A 23,465-nucleotide genomic window follows, 5' to 3' on the forward strand; every position below is an offset into this window, starting at 1 on the left:
AATAATCCAAGCAGATGATTGTCAGAGCATAGTTTTCTGTGTCAAGGCTATCTCTGTCAAGGAATAGCCATTGCTGGTGAGCCAACAGAAACTGGCCAGATGGATGAAAGCTAGTAATTTACTAGCAGCTGAGAAGTGTCAGTTGAGTACCTTAGGGATGGTATATAATGTTGGTCACACACACAAAAAAACTGAATGGGAACCAAAAGACAAGTCTTTCTAACTTCTCCAGTGGTGGTAAAACAATCTTACTCAGCTACGAGTGATTGCCAAAGAAAGAAAGAATATTCTTTCAGAGTTGTCCATACAAATTCATTCTAAGATCCTAACTACAAGTTACATTTTTTAAAAAAATGTAAAAAAAAATTGTGATACAAAACAAACAAATGTACAGGCATACCTCAAAGATATTGTAGGTTTGGTTTCAGAGCACCACAATAAAGCAAATATCACAATAAAGCAAGACACACTTTTTTTGTTTGTTTCCCAGTGCATATTGAAGTTATGTTTACAGTATATTGTCATCTATTAAGCCAGGGCTCCCTAACTGCAGGGGCAAGAGGGGGAAAACCCAGCTCCAGCCCTAGACAGCTCCACTCCCAAGGCCAGAAGAGGGGCAGTGGCTGGGGGGGGGTGGCTTCCTTCCCCTGGAAGCAGCCAGGCTGCCTGCAGCTATACCCATATCCTCATAAGGAGCAATATCTGTGAAACACAATAAAAGGAGGTGTGCCTGTATTTTAACCCTATTAATGGATGCTATCTCTAAGGGGGTAATTCTGAGCAAAGAAATAGAGTGGGGAAGGCATGCTTAACTATTACCCCATCTATCACTTCTCCACTCCAAGTTGCCTTCCCTGCCAAATGTTCCCCTCTGAATGGAGTCCCAAAAGCATTTGCCATTGCAAACGTACATTTGGAATTCTGCAAGAGAGAAAGCAACAGTGGGGAACAGAAAAAGCAACTGGAGGGGGAAAGAGTTAAGCACCTTCTTCTCCACTCCCCATATCTTGCCTTATTTTAATCCTTTCTTAAAATACACATCAAATAGAACAAACCATGTCTTAGATTGACACTAAATTATGAATTAATATAGACTTAAGCTTGTCAGTGGATGTGTGTTCATTCACAATAAGTCATTCATTCAGCGAACAGCAGTTCTCCCTTGGCTATGACAGCTACAAAGGACATTAAAGGAGGACATTAAAACAGAGTGGTAATATCTGAAGTCAAGCTTTGAAGTCTACAAATCTTTGAGCAGCATTTGCCTTGAAATCAATAGAAGAAAAATGCACAGAAATGGATAAAAAACATTATTAGGTGCCTTATTAGGTGGTTGCAGTTAATGACAGAAGTATGAGCTCAGCAAAATTGTCTAAAATTAATCATAATAACCCCCAAAAGACAGCTTTGTGTGCCATCAGGAATCTCATTCTCTCAGAAAATTTCAATGGGAAAATTTACTTTTTATGTTGCTAGTGACTCCACATGATAACACATCAGAAAAATTAAAGAAATCAAACTCTCTTTACATCTCACCTGCCCAGATATATTTGGGACCAGCTCCTTTCCATTCTGCAGTTCCCCATTCTCTGAAAAGATAGGTATGTTGGGGGTAAAAACCATGAGGTCATTCTTGGCACCAGCCTCCCCAGATGGAGCTGCCAGGATGTGGCTGTGGCGATTTGAATAGGACCAGCTGCCCACTTCGCTGGCACAAACCAGTGTGGCTGTGCCAGGGCCATACATCACGGGCTCCTTGGGTTGACACTGGCATCGCAGAGCCATATACACAATGATTGCCAGCAGAAACAATGTGGAAACTGAGCAGATGGCAATGATCAGGTAGATATTGGAATTGTCCGCCAAGGATCCTGAGTTCACTCCCAACATGGGAAGCCGGGTATCAGTGTGAAGAGCCTGAGCACTTGATATCAGTGATACACTGAATGTGACTGTGGCTGACAACACTGGTTTGCCATGATCCTTCACTACTATCAGCAGATTCTGGCTGCTGCCACCTTCTGTCTCATCCAGGGCTTGGGTTGTACTGATCTCACCACTGTATAACCCAACGCGCCAATGACCACTTTTCGCATCATGCAATTCATAGCGCAGCCATGCATTGTAGCCTGAGTCAGCATCCAAGGCACGGATCTTTCCCACTACATGTCCAGCTTCTAGTGGGACTGCCAGCAAGATGGGAGCCTCCTCTGGCTCAGACACTGCTGGTGCATTATCATTCTCATCCACCACAAAGACCTGAATAGTCACATTTCCACATAAGGAGGGCAGCCCGGCATCCTTGGCCCTCACTTGGAACTCCAGCAGCTTCAGCTCCTCATAGTCCAAGGGCTGCAAGGCATAGACCTTCCCACTCTCCGAGTGCACCGAGATGTAGCTTGTCAGTGGCCAAAGCTTGTCATCCATCGAGTAGCTAACCAGAGCATTCTCAGCCACATCTAGGTCTGAGGCAGACACAGTGAAGATGTGAGCACCCGGTGGGTTGTTCTCCTTCACAAAGACCATGTAGGAGGGTTGTGCAAATGTAGGTGCATTGTCATTTACATCACTGATGGGCACAACCAGGCTGCTGCTGGTTGACAGCAATGGCTCCCCTTGATCTTGTGCCATCACCAACAGTCTATATTCAGCTACTTTCTCCCGATCCAGAGGCTGAGCTATCACCAGTGAATAATAATTCTTGAAGTTGGACATCAGTTTGAAGGGGAGCCCGGGTGGCCACAAGGAGCAGCTTACTTGTCCATTGGCACCAACATCTCTGTCAGAAATGCTGAGCAGGGCCACCACTGTCCCTAGTGGAGAGTCCTCTGGCACTGGCACTGACAGTGATGAGACTGATATCTCAGGAGCATTGTCATTCACATCCAAGACCTCAATCAGGACTTTGCAATGTCCTTTCATTGGTGGGGAGCCTTTGTCTGTTGCTTCTACCCTAATTTCACCTAACTTAATACTTTCAAAATCAAGTTCTCCATTTAATATGATTTGTCCATTGCTTGAATCTAAACTAATCAGTGCACCTAAATTCTGTGGGTTAACACTTCGAATTGAATATATAATGTCTTTGTTAATTCCTTTATCGAGATCTGTTGCATTGAGACAGATTATTAACGTTCCTATTTTTGCATTTTCAAAAACTTTAACTTGATACACAGACTGATTAAAAACTGGTGCATTATCATTCGTATCCAGCACACTGATTAGCAACTGAGCTGTGCCAGTTTGCTCTGGTTTTCCTCCATCAGTGGCCGTAAGCAATAAATTGTATACGTGAGTTAATTCTCGATCAAGAGGTTTCTTTAACACAAGAACTAAAGACTCACCATGCTTCTCATTGTTTTGAACATCCAAGGTGAAATACTCATTGGGACTGAGTTTGTAGCTGAGATGAGAGTTTGAACCAATATCGTCATCAGAAGCTCCCTCTAGTGGGAAGGATGAACCTGGAAGTCTAGATTCAGAAATATTCAGGTTTTGCCCAGCAGCTGGGAATATAGGAGCATTGTCATTGATATCCTTGATCTCCACTTCCACATGAAAGACTCTCAAGGGTTTATCCAGGATCACCTCCAGGTGAATCATGCATACAAGGGTCTTGGCGCACATCTCCTCTCGATCTATCCGGGAATTAACAAATAAAATTCCATTTTGGACATTTACCTCTAAGTAGTCCTCATGGCCTTGGGATATCATCCGGAACATGCGAGGCATAAGCTCCTCCACCTGCAGCCCCAGATCCTGGGCAATGCGGCCCACGAAGGTGCCATGCTGGGATTCTTCCAGGACAGAGTAATGGAGCTGGCCATTTCCCATTTCCCAGACTCTGTGGATTAGAATCAGCTGCAGCAGCCAGCTCTTCACCAGGGGGCATTGGTCCAAAGACATTGTCACGGTAGGTTTTCTCCCTGCTTTGGAAAAAAATTAATCCACTCTCCAGCATCAGCATAAAATGGTGGGAAATAGGCAACTGTTATGCTGCAGTCTCCATGCCATCACCCTGAGCTTCTTGCAGTCTCTTGTTCTTTCTGAATTGCTGGGAGGGGCTTTGATCTCTGCCTGAAAATAGTATTTTGATTTTCAGTGGGTAGCGACATCTTGTGACAATTGGTATAAATGCCTCACAGGTATTTTATTTTAAATTTTCCTCAATTCTTAGATTAATTTCATAATTTTCTTCTGAAATATATGTGTAGTTCGTTGCTATTATTTTCTGATGTTTTTCCTTGCAAAGTTACGGTAACTTGTGTGTTTTTCGGTATATAGTTGTAATACTTTTGAATAATCATTGTAGAATCAAACAATTAGGTAGAGTACATGTTGATTTCAATTATCCAAAATAGAGCTCAGAGTATTGTGGCTTCTACAGGTTACGTTTTCAACTACTTACACTAGAAGACTTTTATGCTGCTATCACAAGACATTCCACACTGTTGAGAAGTTGACATTGTAGAGGTCTGAGATACTGAGTCAACTGCATTCCTTCACAAGAGATCAACTAGGCATTGCTTCTGGGACCACCATGTCCAGCGGTCTCCTCTCTTTGCCCAATCACTCTACACAACAAAGGCACAGTGTGTGACACGCACAGAGCTGACACATGAAAAAATTAGCCAGAGAACATTGGAAAAACCCTACTGGATCCAACTCAAAATTATTTTAGAACCTCAAACTAGGGACACAGCCCATAATTTGCAACCCAGCCTATTCCTTCTTGCCAGGTAAGGTCACTGAGAGCCAATACACTATACAGAAATTGCTAGACAAAGGCTCCGTAGACAACATACATTTAAAGCATGTGACTTCCACCAAAGAATTATAAAAACTGTAGTTTCCACCTCCAAGCTACAATTCCCAGTGCCCTTAACTTTCTAACCACTACACCACATTGACTGACTGGAAAATTAGTATTCCTTCCCTTAAAAAAAAAAACATTAAAAAATCCCACTATCCTACATTCAATAGGACAATAGTTTTTAAGGATATTATTGAGCCATTCTTTGCATCCTCCTGCACTTATGGACTACAGTGGTAAAAAGAATACAACAGTACTGGGGAAGTAAATAGTTAATAATTGTACCGTCCCCAAGCAGTAGGGCAAGAAGAACTACGCCTAGTTGATGTTTGCGTTATTGATAAGATGGCTGATAGTTGATAGAGGCTCTAGGCCTCAGTGGTGTTTTGAAATAAAATAAACAATAAAATAATTGTCTTGTTTTTTAATATAAAAATATTAAAAATGGTAATATATACCATGTTTCATTAGAAAGTAGCCATATCTGCTTTTACTCACAAGCCACTACTGCAGCACCTATAGGTGACTGCCTTGCTGCTGACCTCTCTTATTTTTTTATTTATTACTATTTTAAAATATTTATATGCCACTTGTCCCAGAAAAGTTTATACTCACCAACATTTCTCCAATGAAAATAAGGGCACCCTAAGGAAAAGCAGGACACTCCAGGATCAATTCTGGGATCAAATCAGAAACCGGGATGGCTGCTGTAAATCCCGGACTGTCCCTACAACATAGGGACACTTGGAGAGTCTGAAATTGTTGCCTACAGATCAATAAAGAGCTCAGGGATTTCCTTTTTCTTTTGTTACAGCACAGCAGTGGGTGATTTTTAAAAAAGTTATGTTGGGGGGGGGGGGGAGGAAATCCTATGTTGCTTGGTTTTAGCAAAGAAATCTCCAGAGTTCTTCAGAACATTGAGGGCCCTGTTGGAGACAGCCTCACATTATAAGGCCTATCAGAGAACACAAACAAGCACTGGAAAAGCATGTGTAAAGCTGCAAGGTTTTTAAAAAAACACATGCAAAAATGCACAGCAGTCAGTCACTTCTTAATTATTTTAAGGTAAGAAAGAGCAAGAGGCAAACACCTGCGCACACACACACGTCTATGGGATTATGGAGGAAACTGAATCCCTTTTACTTCCACCACAAACAGCCCCTGGAACTATTCTGTAATTTGGCAGGCTTGATCCATTGGGGGTGGGGTGGGGGGCTCCTGCGCCTGTAAATTTCATCCACCTTGGCCAAAAAAAGGAAAGTTGTAGCCATTTTTAGATTTTCTGTTATAGCGAAGGCGGAAGAGAGGCTACAGAGCAGCTCCAACTCAAATTACAGATTGAATCAGAGAGAACAGAGCACGACTCAAAAACAGATCAGAATTTTCAAAAATGCCAAGATACATACTTGGCCATGCACACCCCTCTTATCTGCCACCTCAAAGGCTCAGACATCCAGCCCAGATCTCACTGATTTAACTGGTGAGAATGGGCACAGATGATTTCATTGGAAGATGAATCAATTAAGGATATAGTCCTATGCACATTTCCTGGGAGTACGCCCCATCCAACATGGTGGAACTTTCTGTTATTGCTATCGAACAAACATGTTTAGGATTACACTGCAAGGAATGTTAATTTAGCCGTGAAGAGCAGTTTTAATGCGAGATAAAATGTTAGCCAAGAGCTATAGGCATCCTCTTTTTATTTTATGAGGCTCTTTTAGTTTTGGTGTGATGCTGTAATAGAAAATGAAGAAGACATAACTGTAAATGGATTTGCCTTCTAACACTCTTGTCAGTCACCCTGAGTCCCTGTCAGGGAAAAAGGTGGGATATAACAACAGCAACAACCCCCAGTGGTAGGCGCTGTTTATTAAATTGTAACTTGTAATATATTTGTAAGTTATTGTAAGTTACCGTATACTTTCTTCCTGATCTCAATCAGGCATTTATATTGAGCTTTTTCTTTTAAATGTGGTTGTGACTGTATTTTAATTAGGTATATTCCAAAGTGATTCCTTTTTTACTTAACGTACACCAAATATAAATTCATGTATACTTTTACGTTTACTTTATTATCAGTGGCAAGGAAGTTGGTTAAAGGTGGCTTAAGGAAACTGGAAGATTTTATTCAGCGAGGGTATATTCACAAAAATATATAGACAGGAGTATAAACTAGAGAGAGATTATGGGCCTCTAATAGTGCAGTCCTTTACATAGGTCCCAGAAGTAATCCCTATGTAGTTTGATTGGACTTATTCCCAGGTAAGTGATTTTGGCGTGTAGTCTCTGGTGTTTCCTTAAATGGTCCAGTTCTGTGTGTGTTTGAAAAACTATATTCAAAATTATTTCTGCAATCAAATGAGAAAATCCATCCTGTTGGTTCTGCTGGATCCCTTTGCGGCTTAGGCACTATTGACCATGGTATCCTTCAGGACTGCCTGGCTGTGATGAGACTGGAAGGCATTGTTTTACAGTAGTTCTGTTTCTTCTTAGAGGGAAAGTTTCAGAACATGGTGCTGGAGGACTCCTGTTTAAGGCTTTGGCCAATGGCCTATAGTGTGTCTGTCAAAATTCCACATTGTTTCTCACATTTTATGAAACTGCTGGGCCAGGTGTCCAGGAGTTTGGGGGTTCATTATCACCAATATGCTGATGCCACCCAACTCTATTTCTTTTTTCCATTAAATCCAAGGAAACTGTCTTCAAAATTAGTGTCTGATATTAGTAATGGACTGAAAGATGGTGCACAAACTGTAGATTCAGCCAGACGAGCTCCTGGCCAATAGAAAGGCAAGCTGGAGAAATGGGGTTCAACCTGCCTTGGATGTGGTTGTACTTTGCTTGAAGACTCAAGCTTTGCAGTTTGGTTACACTCTAGGATTCAGTCCTGAATCTGAATGCTCAGATTTTGGAGGTGGACCTGGTTATCTGAAACATTATATTCTTCCATATGAGCCTGCACAAATGTTAAGATCTTCAAGAGAGGGCTTTTTTCTGCCTCACCAGCATCTGAAGCACATTGTGTAGAAACCCAAATGATGTACCCAGTGGCTACTCCCAGGCTTCCTCTTTCAGTGACACATTCACGATTTCTTGGAGTGTACCCATCATATCTTGATGAGAAAATATTATAAGTCAGAAAGAGCAAAAATTGTCGAGTCACACTATTTTTGTTGCTGTTGCATGCATGCTTGTGTACATTTTATCACTATACCTTTGTGAGCCATCCCAAAAACTGTGCTAATGGGTGGTCAATATAAATATACACTAAATGACTAAATTAAAACTCCAAGCAACCTTTCAGCATCCTTAGACTATAATAAATGAAACACATCTACACAATATCGGCAAGACCATAGAACAACGGGTAATTTACTAAACTCAGCGCCACAGCCATATCAGTACAAACATGAGCAATTTTATCCTTGAGGTGCTTAGCAAAAATATTGCCAGAGGTTGCTGAGGCGTCATAAGATCTGTCTGAAAACCCACATGAAGCAGCTCTCTCACCACATAAACAGATGTGCTGGACACAGATGTGCATGGTGATGGGAAAATAATTTCTTTGTTACTATATCTACCACAGAGTAAGGTCCAAAATGAACTCCAGAAAAATGAAGGACCTAAATGGACTTTAGGTAGTGGGATATGGCACAAACTGACCAGGGATTTGACAGAACCACTTGCCATGTCATGAGGAAAGTCACCAAAAGTGAAATAGAAACCATTCAAAGCCTCCTCTTTCTGAAGGTGGATCATCTAAACTGGTCCATCATTCCTGTGTAGGTTTGAGGAATGGTTTGAGGTTTCGTTAGGATGCATTGATAATGCTTGATACTTGGCCACAACTAATTTGCGACACTGTTCCTTATTTTAATTCAAAAGCCAAATAACCAATATTAAACACAGTCAAGCACTGGTTGTCCAAATACTGTGAACAGAAAGAGAAGCATGTTTCAGGGGTATGCTGGCGCATATTCTTGCTTCCAACAACAGCAAAAACACTGGCTGTTTTTACATCCAAAAGATCACCTTCACAGGTATAAGTGGAATGAGGCCAATGGCATTTGCCTATAAAATAAGAATAACACTACCTTTACCCCTGCAACATTCTCATTAAAGTCTACCAAAAATCATAAGTGTGAATCAAAGTAATGCTTTTAATTTTTTAAAAAATCAAATACCCAACCATGTCACACATGCCAAAACAGAATAGGTTTTTCATAGTAGTTTTTTCATTGAGAATAGTATCAATTCTTATAACTCACCTGCTCAGATGAATTTGGAACTGGTTCCTTCACGACTCCCACTTGCCCATTTTCCACACAGGCCGGAATGCTGGGGCTGAAGACCATGAGGTCACTCTTGGCACCAGCCTCCCCACCCATGCCCGCCAGAAGATGGCTGTGACGATTTGAATATGACCAGCTGCCAACTTCGCTGGCGCAAACTAGTGTGGCTGTCCCAGGACCATATACCACGGCCTCCTTGGCTTGGCAACGGCATCGCAGTGCCATGTATACTATGATCGCCAGCAGGAACAAGCTGGACACCGAGCAGATAGCAATGATCAAGTAAACATTGGCATTTTCCATCAGTGGCTTTGGACTGCCTCCCTTCCTTGAAAGGTGAGCGTCGCCATGGACAGCCTGGGAATTCATCACCATGGACACACTCAAAGTAGCTGTGGATGACAAAGCTGGCTTGCCATGGTCCTTCACTAGAACGAGAAGCCTTTGGCTGTAGCTGCCCTCTGCGTCATCCAGGGAACGTGCGGCGCTGATCTCCCCGCTGTATAATCCCACACGCCAAGGGCTGCTGATTGCCTCGTGCATCTCATAGCGCAGCCATGCATTGTAGCCTGAGTCAGCATCCATGGCATGGATCTTGCCCACCACCTGTCCAGCAGCCACAGGAACAGTCAAAGAGATGGGAATCACTTCTGTCCCATACACTGCAGGCGTGTTATCATTCTCATCCACCACAAAGACTTGCACCGTCACATTGCCACACAGGGAGGGCAGCCCAGCATCCTTGGCCCTCACTTGGAACTCCAGCAGCTTCACCTCCTCATAGTCCAAGGGCTGAAGAGCATAGAGCTTCCCACTCTCTGAGTGCACCGAGATGTAGCTCGACAGAGGCCAGAGCTTCTCGTCCAGCCAGTAGCTGATCAGGCTGTTCTCAGCCACATCTGGGTCTGAGGCAGACACTGTGAAGATGTGAGCACCTGGTGGGTTGTTCTCCTTCACAAAGACCGTGTAGGAGGGCTGAGCAAAAGCAGGTGCATTGTCATTCACATCACTGATTGGCACCACCAAGGTGCTGCTGGCTGACAGTGATCGAGTCCCTTGATCCTGGGCAGTCACTACCAGCCTATACTCAGCCTCTTGTTCCCTATCCAGGGGCTGAGCTAGCAACAGTGAATGGTAATTCTTGAAGGTGGAAAGTAGCTTGAAGGGGGTTCCATGTGGCCATAAGGAAGTGCTCACTTGTCCATTGGCATCAATATCCCTGTCTGATATGCTTATCAGGGCCACCACCATCCCCAGAGGGGAGTCCTCTGGAACGGGTACCAGCAGAGACATCACTGAAATTTCAGGTGCATTATCATTTACATCTAGAACCTCAATCAAAACTTTGCAATGCCCTGATAATGGGGGATTCCCCGTGTCTTTAGCCTCAACTTGTATTTCATAAAAATTCTTGTCTTCAAAATCCAGATTTCCTTTCACGTGAATCTCACCAGTCTTTTGATCAAGTACGAACTTTTCTTTTCCATTTGCAGGAGAAAAGGTGCTTGATGTATATGCGATCTCCTTATTTGTTCCCTCATCTAAATCGGTAGCATTTAGCTTAATTACTAATAGCCCATTCTCTGAGTTTTCTAATAAATGGACTTTATAAACTGACTGGTTAAATACCGGAGGATTGTCATTTGCGTCCAGCACTTTGATTATCAGCTGGACGGTGCCAGTGAGCTGGGGCTGCCCTCCATCAACTGCTGTGAGTAAAAGATGGTGAGCTGCACATTCTTCTCTATCAAGAGGTTTGTTTAAAACAAGAAATAAAGATGCACCACGTTCATGATTTTCTATTGTCTCTAGACTGAAATGTGGATTTGTGCTAAGTCTGTAGCTAAGGAGCGAGTTTGCACTGATGTCTGCATCAGAGGCTCCCTCTAGAGGAAAACGCGAATCACGAGAGCTAGACTCTGCAATAGTAAATTGCTTTTCTGTTACAGGGAAAATGGGGGCATTGTCATTTATGTTGGTGATCTCCACTTCCACGTGGAAAACCTTCAGAGGTTTATCTACAAGGGCCTCCAGGTGAATAACACACACAGCACTCCTGTCACACAACTCCTCCCTGTCTATCCGGGAATTCACAAATAAAATCCCATTCTGTACATTTACCTCAAAATAGTCCTCCTGTCCTTTGGACACCATTCGGAACAGCCGAGGCACCAGCTCTTCCACCTCCAGTCCCAGATCCTGGGCGATGCGGCCCACAAAGGTGCCATGCTGGGATTCCTCTGGCACAGAATAATGGAGCTGGCCGCTCCCCATCTCCCAGGCTGTGTGGAGAAGAACCAGCTGCAGTAGACATCTCTTTCCAGAATTTGTCTTCCATGCAAGCATGACAAATTCAGATACAAATCCCAGCAATGTCTTGCCTTTATTGAGGAAGTGATGAGCAGAGTCCAAGACGTTCCTCCAAACCAATGGCTAAGAGATCAGTTGACTCTGGTATTGCAGCTAATGTTTGATGTCTCTGCTGTGTATTTGACAGACAGGATATTCAGCACATTTGAGGGAGGAGCTCTGAATTTTCAGTCTTCCTAAAAAGCTCCTTAAACAACAGTGACACCTTGTGACTGAGTTTTGAACTGGAGAATCAGACTATTTATTACCTTTTATGTTTTCAAGTAAATGTTTTTAATAATCCTGTGCCAATACACACTATTTGATACAGTTTTACTTCCAAGTAAATTCCTTAGCCTCCATTTGTCTTTCTATGCAAGTTTCATTTATTTTATTATATTCCATAACTCAGCTCCTTTTTGGAATTTCCCCCCCCCCTTTATGTCAGTTATGCGCCATCACTGTTTTCATTCTTCATCTGCACACCCTTAGGTGCCATATGTACTTCCAGAAGGAAAAACTTCCATCTTCACATTCACATTCACATGCCAAGATTCACATGGCATTCCCTGGTGAAACTGCTGTGAACTGTCATGTCCTTTTTATTTTCCATTTCTGGTAGAATTTTTTTTTCGGGAGGGGGGTTGAAATGCTATCAGCTTCCCTTTTTCCAGCTCCATTGTTAGGGGTGTCTCTCACATGAACAAGGTCTGCCCCTACACAAACACACTGGGCATTTGAAACTGCTTTATACTGTTCAGACCATTGGCCATCCAGTCTATCCATGACCTGCTCTGATTGGCAGCACGTCTTCAGGGTCTGCAGAATAATTCATTCTCATCCACTTCTGTCTGGAATTGAGTGGGATTTTGTGCACACATCCGTATAAAGCATGAGCCTTCCAAGGATATTTGCTAGCTTCACATGAACATCCATTTTATATTCTCTGATCAGGATAATGGCAACAACATCTGGAACATGTGGGACTAGAGAAAAGCTTTTGATAATCTTTAGCAGGAAGGGAGAGGGCAGTCCTTTTCTGTTAGCCCTTAGGACTTCCTGTTAAGCACAAAGACAAAGGTTCGGGCTGCTTAGGCTGGAATGGTTCCAGACATACTATGTTGTTGTTGCTTAGTCGTTTAGTCGTGTCTGACTCTTCGTGACCCCCTGGACCAGAGCACGCCAGGTACTTCTGTCTTCCACTGCCTCCTGCAGTTTGGTCAAACTCATGCTGGTAGCTTCGAGAACACTATCCAACCATCTCGTCCTCTGTCGTCCCCTTCTCCTTGTGCCCTCCATCTTTCCCAACATCAGGGTCTTTTCCAGGGAGTCTTCTCTTCTCATGAGGTGGCCAAAGTACACCTTTCCATAATCTGAAAATGAGGTGGGGGGAAGCTTCTAGATAAGAACAGATCAGACCAAAGGCCCACCTAGTTCTGCATCCAGTTCTCATGGTGACCAACCAGATACCTAAGGGAAACATATAGTCAGGATATGAACGCAACAGTGGTCTTCTACTTGTGTTTCCCAGGAAATGGCATTCAAATCGCCTTTGATACCAGAGGCAGCACATAGTCCTCATGAGTATTAGCCCCTGATAGCCCCATCCTCCATGAATTTGCTGAATCGGCTCTTCAAGCTGTCCAAGTTGATGCCCATCAGCACATTGTGTGGTGGCGAATCCTTATTTTCCAATTATTCGGCTTCATTAGATGACTCCAGAGAAAGGGAGAAAAGGGTCTCCTTCTTCGCACAAGGCATGATTTTGTACACTTCAGTCATGCCTCTTCAGACAGAGGAATTCATGAGGTTTGGGGGATTTCTCCTCCACATACTTTGCATGTTTTAAAATACTGCAAATACCCTACACAACACTTCAAAGAATTGTGACCATGGTCTGGCATGCGTATTTTAAGATGACACCAAATGCAAAATGTGAAAGAGATGGATTTGCAGGTCGTGTCTCATCATAGCCTGTCTCTTATTACCTATGAAATTCTAATTCTGCCTATGGCAAGAAAAGAAACTCACTTTTAGTCTCACCTCCCAAACCCTTCCCTGCATTCATAAAATAAGTTCAAGGTGTTTAAGAGGAAAATTGCTTGCCCAACCACCACCTCTGAATTAGGGCCTGGGTTGTCTTTACAGGTGATTTTTAAAAATCCAGCCTAATTTGCAATACACAGGAGATGAAAAAGCATGCACACACACCCCCAAAAAATCTTCATTTAAATAAATAAAAAGTAGTCTATGTCATAAATTCCTCATAAATTAATTTCCGTGCCAAATGGTGCTCAAATTTAGGGTTCCATTTCATACATTTTCCCCTAGTTAAAACCACTTGTTCTGGATTAAACTAGAAAAAAATGCTGTACTTTATAGAGTTAAGCCTAAAGAATACAAAAAGAGAGGCTGGTGATCACTTCAGTAGGGGCCACGTTACATGAAGCCGCTTCTGAAAGGGAAGTGTGAAGTGGCCATTCCCAATTCTTCAGTTATAATAACACTTAGCATTCACATAGCATTTCAAACTAAAACTGTTTCATGAATATAATCACGTTACAATTGATGGAAGGACTTCATCTCAAGGCCTCCACCTGGGTTCAAGGCTGACATGACGTCATGGTAGGCATTGTCTCATACATGATTTATTTTTTAAAGAACACTAAGGTGCTTTGTTCATCTATAGATATCCCAATTCCCCAATCAATTCTATACCTTTAGTCATATTTAAGCTTCCAATATGGATTTTTCTTTGCATAAGGTTCAACAGAAATACTCGCATTCCTCTCATGTCAGCCATGTGTTGACCAGATGATCTTGGAAAACCCACTGCCACCTAGCCCAGAACATTGTACTCTGAACAAGCCAAGTGGGCCTTTTGGGTTGCACGCAATATGCAATGTAAACGGTTTTAATGCTTCTTTCAATGTGTTGCTTTTTATTGATGTATTGCAATATATTTTTGTTGTATTGTGATTTTAAATTGCTGTAAGCTACTCTGATGGGTGCATGGGCGGTAGAAGGACAATATAGGTTATTTTATACAGTTAAATGTATCTGTTTTATTTTATCTTCTACGCATTGAAAGTTTCATTTACTTGATTTCTCTTTATGGGCTATCTAGAAAATGACATCTATTTGTGGGTGTTTGTTTGTTGTTGTTTTTAAATGTACAAATATTTGTTCTGATCAGTAGATTACCCATGAATGAATTCCATAAAAGCAAGCTACTCCATGACTAGGCTTCAGGAGAATGCTAGACTGCACTCTCTGAAGGAAAAGGGTGGGTGGGTGTGAACAGTCAGCCAGGACAATTAAAGCTTTTAAGAGTTGGGAGATTATGCATAGAGCAACCAGTTCTCTGTGGATGCCTTGTAAGGTTAGGAATACAGCAGCAGTGGCATGTGCAGGGGGTGGGTTGGCAGTGAGCTAGGAGGTTCCCTGACCTCATTGTTGTCCTACTCCATCCCAGGGCCTCTGGGAAGAGCCACTGTCACTCCACCCATCATTTACAAAGGCTGGAATAAACACCCCAAGGCTTCCATGCCTTGCTGGAAAGCCCCTTGCTGAATAAAGGCATGGATTTCCACCTCTCTTTCTATGCATATTAAAAAAGAGTGACTCTAATTCTGTGTGCTCCTTCTAGAAGGTAGATGCCACTGAAAACAGTGGAATCTGAGAAGACCTGGAAAGACTTTTACTGTAAATATCAAGAAAGAAAGAAAGAAAGAAAGAAAGAAAGAAAGAAAGAAAGAAAGAAAGAAAGAAGCAAGCAAAAGCACGTGGGTAAATCTAGCTGACTGCTCATTATGAAGTAATCTTGCTTCTTCTGCCTTCTGTTATTTTCACCCATAGAGTCTCTGGGTTGATTGGCAAGGTAGTATTTGGTCACTTAGCACACTTCTTAATTGATTTTAATTTGTTTAATATTAAATAAGTTTAAGCACATTGGACTATTTCCTCCTCTACCACCAAATGTATCCTTATTTCTACACACAAACACCCACACACCATGTTAACATGTCTGGCTATGAGATAGATAAAAGCAATGCCCCAATATTAACTGAAAAATCAGTTTTAAACATATTCATGTCACATGAGACTAGGTGAGATCACAGCATGCCAATATCTGCTCTGGCTCCAAAGAGCATTCCTAGCAAAATTACATCAGGTGGTTCTCCCACAGAATACATTAAAGCTTGGGAAGACTACATTCTTGACATGTCTGGTGGACCTACCCAAGGATTCAAACCTTCTGGCAGCACATATGTAGCGTATTTTTAAAAAGAAGAGAAAGTAGTCATCAAATATTTTTGCTGCTAAATATAGTACATGGCCATAATATTTTCACAAGATAAAAGGATTTATTTCCATTTCTTCCTATGGCAGCAAACTGGACAAACCCACACCCTGAAGGAGTCCAATAGCATTCTTTTGATGAACCTATGGTTACACAGAATATGGGCACTCCTTATTGTGGAGAATTTATTGCATCAGGGTAAAGAAAAGAGCCCTGATTTGTCCACACACACCCCCCCAAAAACAAACAACAACATGGAATTATTCTAGTTTATGTAGAAGCAATCTCTGCACGTATAGAATGCCATTTTAAATCTATATTGAACATGCTTATTGCATCAAGACTGATCCTAAACTGGCATACAGAAATTGTCATTCAGTTCGCAAAAAACATGGTATTAGAATAAAAATATATTGTGTTTTTTCAAGGATTCTAATAGTTGCACATGACTCACCTCTCCAGATGCATTTGGGAGCAGTTCCTTCCCATTCCTAACCTCCCCATTATCTGCAAAAACAGGAATGTTGGGGCTGAAGACCATGAGGTCGCTCTTGGCTCCAGCCTCCCCGCTCACACCTGCCAGGATGTGGCTGTGGCGATTTGAATAGGACCAGCTGCCCACTTCACTGGCGCATACCAGTGTGGCTGTACCAGGACCATACACCATGGCCTCCTTCGCCTGGCAACGGCATCGCAAGGCCACGTAAAAGATTACTGCTAGGAGGAACAAGCTGGACACGGAGCAGATGGCAATGATCAGGTAGACATTGACATTGTCCACCAAAGGCTTTGAGCTTTCACCTGTCCTGGAAAGGGTGTCAGTCTTAACAGCCTGGGCACTTGCCACCAGTGACAAACTCAGTGTGGCTGTGGCCGTGAGTGAAGGTGTGCCATGATCTTTCACCAACACAAGGAGATTCTGGCTGCTTCTGCCCTCTACCTCATCCAGGGCACGTGTGGTACTGATCTCCCCACTGTACAGTCCCACACGCCAAGGGCCAGCGGTCAACTCATGCATCTCATATCGCAACCATGCATTGTAGCCTGAGTCAGCATCCAGGGCACGGATCTTGCCCACCATGTGTCCAGACAACACAGGAGCCACTAGAACAATTGGAGTCTCTTCTGATGACCCAGCCACTGTAGGCGCATTGTCATTCTCATCCACCACAAACACCTGAACTGTAGTGTTGCCACACAAGGAGGGCAACCCGGCATCCTTGGCCCTCACTTGGAACTCCAGAAGCTTTATGTCCTCATAGTCCAAGGGTTGCAAAGCATAGACCTTCCCACTCTCCGAGTGCACTGAGATGTAGCTTGTCAGGGGCCAGAGTGTCTCATCGATCCAGTAGCTGACTAGAGCATTCTCAGCCACATCTGGGTCTGAGGCAGACACAGTGAAGATGTGGGCTCCCGGTGGATTATTCTCCTTCACAAAGACCGTGTAGGAGGGCTGCGTGAAAGCTGGAGTGTTGTCATTTACATCACGGATAGGAACTAAGAGGCTGCTGCTAGCAGACAATGGTGGAACGCCTTGATCTTGAGCTGTCACTACCAAGCTGTACTCAGCCACCCGCTCCCGATCCAAAGGCTCTGCTAGAGTTAAGGAGTAGTAGTTCTTGAATGTCGATGCTAATTTGAAAGGCAGCCCAGGGGGCCACAGGGAGCAACTCACTTGCCCATTGGCTTCAGAGTCCCTGTCCGAGACGCTGACGAGGGCCACCACTGTCCCTGGAGGAGAGTCCTCTGGCACTGGCACAGCAAGAGAAGTCACAGAAACTTCTGGAACGTTGTCGTTCATGTCTAACACCTCAATGAGAACCTTACAGTGTCCAGACAAAGGCAAACTGCCTTTATCTTCTGCAACAATTTGAAGGTCATATAGATTAATGTCTTCAAAATCTACTTTCCCAATCACTCTGACCTCACCTGTGTTGGCACTTATGCTAAATATCTTTGTGAAACGGGGTGGTACGTTATTGCTAAAAAAATAAGTGATTTCCCCATTAATTCCTTCATCTAAGTCTGTAGCATTCAGTTTAATAACTGTTGTTCCATTAGCTGCATTCTCCAATAGTTTTACCTTGTAAGTGGACTGGTTAAATACAGGAGGGTTGTCATTTGCATCCAGGACATTGATCACCAGCTGGACTGTGCCTGTGAGCTTTGGTTTGCCCCCATCAGTGGCTGTGAGTACCAAGTGATGCACAGGAGTCTTCTCTCTGTCAAGTGGGGTTTTTAGTATAAGCACTGGAGATTTACTCTGGTCCTCATCACCTCCCGATTCAAGAATGAAATAGTCATTAGGGCTGAGCTTGTAGGTCAGCAAAGCATTGGCATCTGTATCTGCATCAGAGGCACCAGCTAACAGGAAACGGAAACCTGGTAAACCTGATTCTGCAATAGTCAAATTCTGTTCACTTACTGAAAAAAGAGGAGCATTGTCATTTATGTCCTTGATCTCCACTTCCACATGGAAGACCCTCAGAGGTTTATCCACAATCATCTCCAGGTGAATGGAGCACACAGGGTTCTTGCTGCAAAGCTCCTCCCTGTCTATCCGGGAATTCACAAACAAGATTCCATTCTGCACATTTACCTCAAAATAGTCTTCATGTCCTCTAGACACCATCTGGAACATCCGAGGCACCAGCTCACTTACATCCAGCCCAAGATCCTGAGTGATGCGACCCACAAAGGTGCCATGCTGAGATTCCTCCGGCACAGAATAATGGAGCTGGCCGCTCCCCATTTCCCAGGCGGTGTGGAGAAGAACCAGCTGCAGCAGCTGCTTCACCACGGAAGGATTCTGCCAAGGAACCATTGCAAATACAGACACAAATCCCACCAGTGGCATCTCTCCTTTAAAAATCACCTTTCTTGAAGAAGTGAAGAGCAGGGTCCAAAGAGCTCATCAGGGTTGGTGTAATCATTTGAATAGATTCCAGTGGTCTTGCATCTGGTGTGTGATATCCCTATTGTGAATCTCACAGGCAGGATTTTCAGGCTCTCTAAGGGAGGAGCTATGAATTCTCGCTGTTCTTAAAACATTTCCTTAGGCAACAGTGACCCCTTGTGACTGAATTTTGAAATGGAGAAGCAAATTATTACATTCTGTATTTTAATCAGATGTTGCCCCCATTTGCTTAATAAACCTTTTACTTTTGCATGAAGTGCTTAACTTTCTCTTACAATTGCATTTATTTTCCTTTGCTTCTCTGAATACCCTGCATAAATTCATCTTAGCTTCTTCTAAAGTTAATCATTTTAAAATACAGTGGTACCTCAGGTTAAGAACTTAATTCGTTCTGGAGGTACGTTCTTATCCTGAAACTGTTCTGAGGAACCACTTTCGCAAATGGGGCCTCCTGCTGCCACTGTGCCGCCACCACACAATTTCTGTTCTCATCCTGAAGCAAAGTTCTTAACCCGAGGTACTATTTCTGGGTTAGCGGAGTCTGTAACCTGAAGCATCTGTAACCCGAGGTACCACTGTATAATGCATGCAGTACAAGGGTTAAGTCCACCTAAAAGTCCACATGTAAATTTGATCTGCATGTGTTTGTCAACACACATCAGACACATCATCATCATCATCATCATCATCATCATCATCATTCCACCTTTTTCTCTGACAGGAACTCAAAGCAGCTTACAGGTAAAAACAAGAATTGCTAAAACACAGGAAAAACAATTAAAAAACAAGTAAACATTAATATAATTAAAACTCTACACACACACACACACACACACACACACACACACACACAGCATTGCACCAGCCGTTTCATTAACAGCAGTCAGTTTCCAAAGCCGGTTGGAACAAGAAAGTCTTCACCTGCCAGCAGAAAGACAAGGAGGGATGGAGCCAGTCTAGCTTCTCAAGGGAGTTCCAAAGTCTGAAAGCAGCCACTTTCCTGCATCCACACCACCAATGGAGGCAGGATTAGCTCTTCTTCTTATTCAAACCTTTATTAGGCATTATACAAATAAAACGATAAAAGAGAAAGAAAGATATAAAAGCCTTGAGATATAAACAGAAAGGCAGCAGTTGGCTACATACATATATATATGAGGCAGGATTAGCTGTGGGCTCCTGTTGATTGTATTTTAGGAGGCAAATCTGGATTTGTTGCCATGTAATATGCGAGAGCCATTAATTGACATTTTTCCTTTAATCTGCTCATGTCACATGCTGCCATTACTAATATTATGAAAATAAGGGTGGCATTAAACTGAATAATTGTGTGAGCAGAATGTCTTCCGTTCATGCAGTAGGAGTCTCCCTACCTCTCCTTTCCCACCATGTGCCTCAATACCCTCCCCAAATCGGGTCCAGATGGTGGGGGGGGGGGCAACCCAGAACAGATTTATGGGCTGCACAAGAGAGGAGAGGGGAGAGAATGCTTTGCTGTGCAAAGCGAAATCCTTGCACTGACAGAATGCAATCCCGAAAGTTCTAGATTGCCATACATAATTGTAAAAACTTACTATTGTTTTTTGCACTTTTAGACCACTCTTCATGCCATAGAATCCTGTTATTTGTAGAGGTGGTCCAAGTTTGGGGGGGGGCAAGAGACTTGCTGGGTCAACCTCCAAGGCCACAGACCAGCGGAACTACATTCCACTCCCTCATTTTCAAAGCTACTGTTCTTAAACAGTATCTCAGGTGGATATGGTAACTGATCACCCCTCCTGTCAGGAGAAGCACATGACAGCAGTAGAGGGAGCACTGTGGCTTTGTTGTGTTCCTTTGGCCTGACCAAGACAGGTCATCTTGAATTGGTCTTCCTCCCTGTGTTCCTCTGGAGCAATATCATGGTTACAATTGTAAGTTAGATGCCTGAGAGAGAAGCAGCACTTTTGGGGATGCTTCTTCTGAGGCAGGTAGAAAACCCATCACCAGACAACAGCTTCCACAGTGCTTGCCAGTCTATGGCCTTGGCAGATGCCCAACTGTGCCAGCAATGTCTGTTTGCTATTGCCTCCTCCATTTTATTTTCTACTGGATAAGTTTATATAGTGTTAAAAATCCAGTGCATAGCTTTAATAATAATTTTTTAAAACCTACGCCAACCTCTGATGCTGGGTCTCGCAAGTTAATATTTTTGTATCTACTTCTTCTGGGGGGGGGGATACATTTTGTTTAGACAAGCCTATCTGGATGTGTAGAATGTGAATATATGCTTTAATCGGTTTTTAGTTTATTGTTTATCTTATGTCTTGAATGATTCAAAGAGTTGTTTTATGGTTTTCTACTCACAGTTTTATTGTGTGTTATTTTGTAAACTGCTTTGGGGTTTTCCTAAGAATTAAGCAGTATATAAATGTTATGAAATAAAGTAAAATAAATAAGGAAGGAATACACAGCCTTTCCTTCATAATTGCCTCATCCTCTTTTTCCCTTCCTTATTCTCAAGTTTGGAAGAAGTGGTGGCTATTTTTTGCTTTTATGTACAAATAGTGGTGTGTGTGCTTTTCTGACCCTCTTTCCATGTTCTTTATTGCTGAAAGAGAAGTATTTTACTGAAATTCAAATTTTGGGAAAGTATTAATAGACCTGGAACAGTTTTTCAATAGACTTTAGACTGTTTGAGATCATGGATGTTGTGAAGGATTGAAACTATTTAGCCATTTTGTGTTTCATTGTTGGATGTAAAATTATTGCTCTCAGGTTAGAGGTTATTCTTGTGGGATGGTAAAAAACTCAGCCCAGGAAACAAACTTAAAATGGGAAAGAAATATACAAACTTCAGGAAGAAAAAAGAAGCCTAAATATTATTGGGCAACAGAAACAAAACTCTACCGCACTGTCCAAGATGGTTGCCAGGGTGAGGTGACATCATCCATGTAAGTAAAGCTGGCAAATAGGAATACAGTTAGCATTAAAGTCAGAAGAAAGAGATGAAATCAGAAGAAGCAAGCCAGGATTGAGAGCACTGTAGAGAACAAACTGTTGATAGTACTGAACTGAAAAGCCTGGAGGCTCGTTTCCTCCAGACAATGATGAGCTGAAACTGCTTAGGGCTGGATCTTTACACATCAAAAAAGCATTTCAGGAAAACAGGCTGTAAACTTTATAATGGGAATTCATGTTGGTGAAAGACTGGATTCCACAGTGCCATGTGGTGACCAAGATAACTGCAGTCATCTGACCTGGCTGGCCAATGGCTCCTCCTAGGCAAGGAGAAGTATAAAGGACTCCCTTTTGCAGCTGAGTCTTTCTTCTGCAACAAGGTCTGCTTGAACTATAGGATACTGCTCTGGAGTGCCCGGTGCTGACTGGGTATTTAAAGAAAAGTGATTTTTTAAATAGATAGTGTACTCTGTGAGTTTGGAGGATGTGTGTGTGTGCACACAGGACTCTCACATGATCTGGGCAACAATTCCCCGGCCCCAAATAAATATTTTTTGGGGAGGAAGCTAGTGTTTAAATAGGGTTAATTTGGTCCACAATCTTGATTCAAAATGCTGCCCAACATCCAAACATAGTCTGAGACTACTGCCTCCACCTTGGGAACCCTCAAGTTTAGTGACAACTCAAAAGACAGTTGAACCCATGCCAAAAAACGTGTGAAGTTGCACCCAAGTGACATTTTGGTCAGCCATCTTGATTCAAAGTGGTGCACGGTGTTCAAACATCAATGAAGTCCACTGTCCCACCTTGGGAGCCCTCATGCCAAGTTTGACAATGATATCTTGAGAGGCATCCAACTCTTTGAGAACAAATGGACAAACAGACAAATCACTTTCCAAAATATGACTAGGACACCTTGCGTTTCTTGTCTTCCTCTTTGGTCCTGACTCTTGGCTTGTTCTTCAGCCTGGTTTGCCTTCTGATTCTGATTGCTGTATGATCATGACATCCAATTTGTTCTTCAGTCTTGGCTTCCAATCCTGAATTAGTCTTGGCTCTTGGTTTGTTTTCTGACCCTGCCTCCTGATTACCCACAGATCCTGAGTGCTCCCTGGTCCTAGTTCTTGGCTGTCCTGAAACTGCCGTCTATAGCCCAGCTATGGGTAATATAATTCATTTATCACAAATATCCAAAACATCTATGTTTTATTGATTTTTTTCAGTGTTGAAATGGCATTTGGCAGTGTGGAAAATGTTGTAATCTACAAAGTAATAAAAGCATTAGGCTTTTGCCTCACTATGTGAACATCAATTGAGTTGATTCACTATGCAGTGAAAAAATAATTGCTGACAGACAGCAATGAAAACTGTATTTCCTGAATGAGGAGTAAGACAAGATTGTTTTCTTTCATCTTTCCTATTTAATTTTTGTATAGAGCTCTTCCCGATCACTGGTACATCTTAAAGTTAGCCATGGGATCGAATTATTAGAGTATATGTTTCAAATTGCACTTAAGGTGGAGAATATATTTCTGGTGCACTTAAAAAAAAAATTGAAATGCAAAGATTCAGAGTTGGTAGCTGCATTTGGAAACACAGTGGGGGTGTAAATTTGGGTGAATGGAGAAGGTAGTGGTATTTAAAAAATAATCTGTATCCCTTGCCCTATCAACAGAGCTCCAAAATGCCACTCATATTTACAAAGATATTCATTGCTACAGATGCTCTCCAATGCAATCTTTCAAATATCACATCCAAATCAGTCAAAAGCCTTTTCGTATCTAGAAATATCCAAGCTCTCACAATAAAATTGTTTGGTAATATAATCCAGTTGCATATGATTGTATT

General features: G+C 42.5%; 2 protein-coding genes across 4 annotated transcripts in view; both read right to left on the reverse strand.

Annotated features, from left to right (window-relative positions):
• LOC128418039 (protocadherin alpha-C2-like) overlaps positions 1-23,465 on the reverse strand; it is a 183,167-nt gene that overhangs the window by 96,821 nt on the left and 62,881 nt on the right. Inside the window, exon 1 of one of the 3 annotated variants that reach the window (XM_053397421.1) lies at positions 1,537-4,076. The exons of the other annotated variants lie outside the window; for them this stretch is intronic. Within the exon in view, the coding sequence (XP_053253396.1) occupies positions 1,537-3,906 (2,370 nt within the window). The 5' untranslated portion in view covers positions 3,907-4,076. Of the gene's footprint in view, positions 1-1,536; positions 4,077-23,465 lie in introns of those variants that run through there. 3 annotated transcript variants of the gene reach the window in all.
• LOC128418041 (protocadherin alpha-3-like) lies at positions 9,067-11,800 on the reverse strand. The gene has a single exon (XM_053397426.1). It carries the CDS (start codon positions 11,452-11,454, stop codon positions 9,067-9,069), a length of 2,388 nt encoding a protein of 795 aa, XP_053253401.1. The 5' UTR covers positions 11,455-11,800.

The sequence above is a fragment of the Podarcis raffonei genome, chromosome 7, assembly GCF_027172205.1.
Source record: "Podarcis raffonei isolate rPodRaf1 chromosome 7, rPodRaf1.pri, whole genome shotgun sequence".
NCBI lineage: Eukaryota > Metazoa > Chordata > Lepidosauria > Squamata > Lacertidae > Podarcis > Podarcis raffonei.

What these genes read in the sequence shown, in the direction of transcription:
- LOC128418041 (XM_053397426.1), bottom strand. Translation starts at nt 11,454, where the DNA reads ATGCTTGCATGGAAGACAAATTCTGGAAAGAGATGTCTACTGCAGCTG.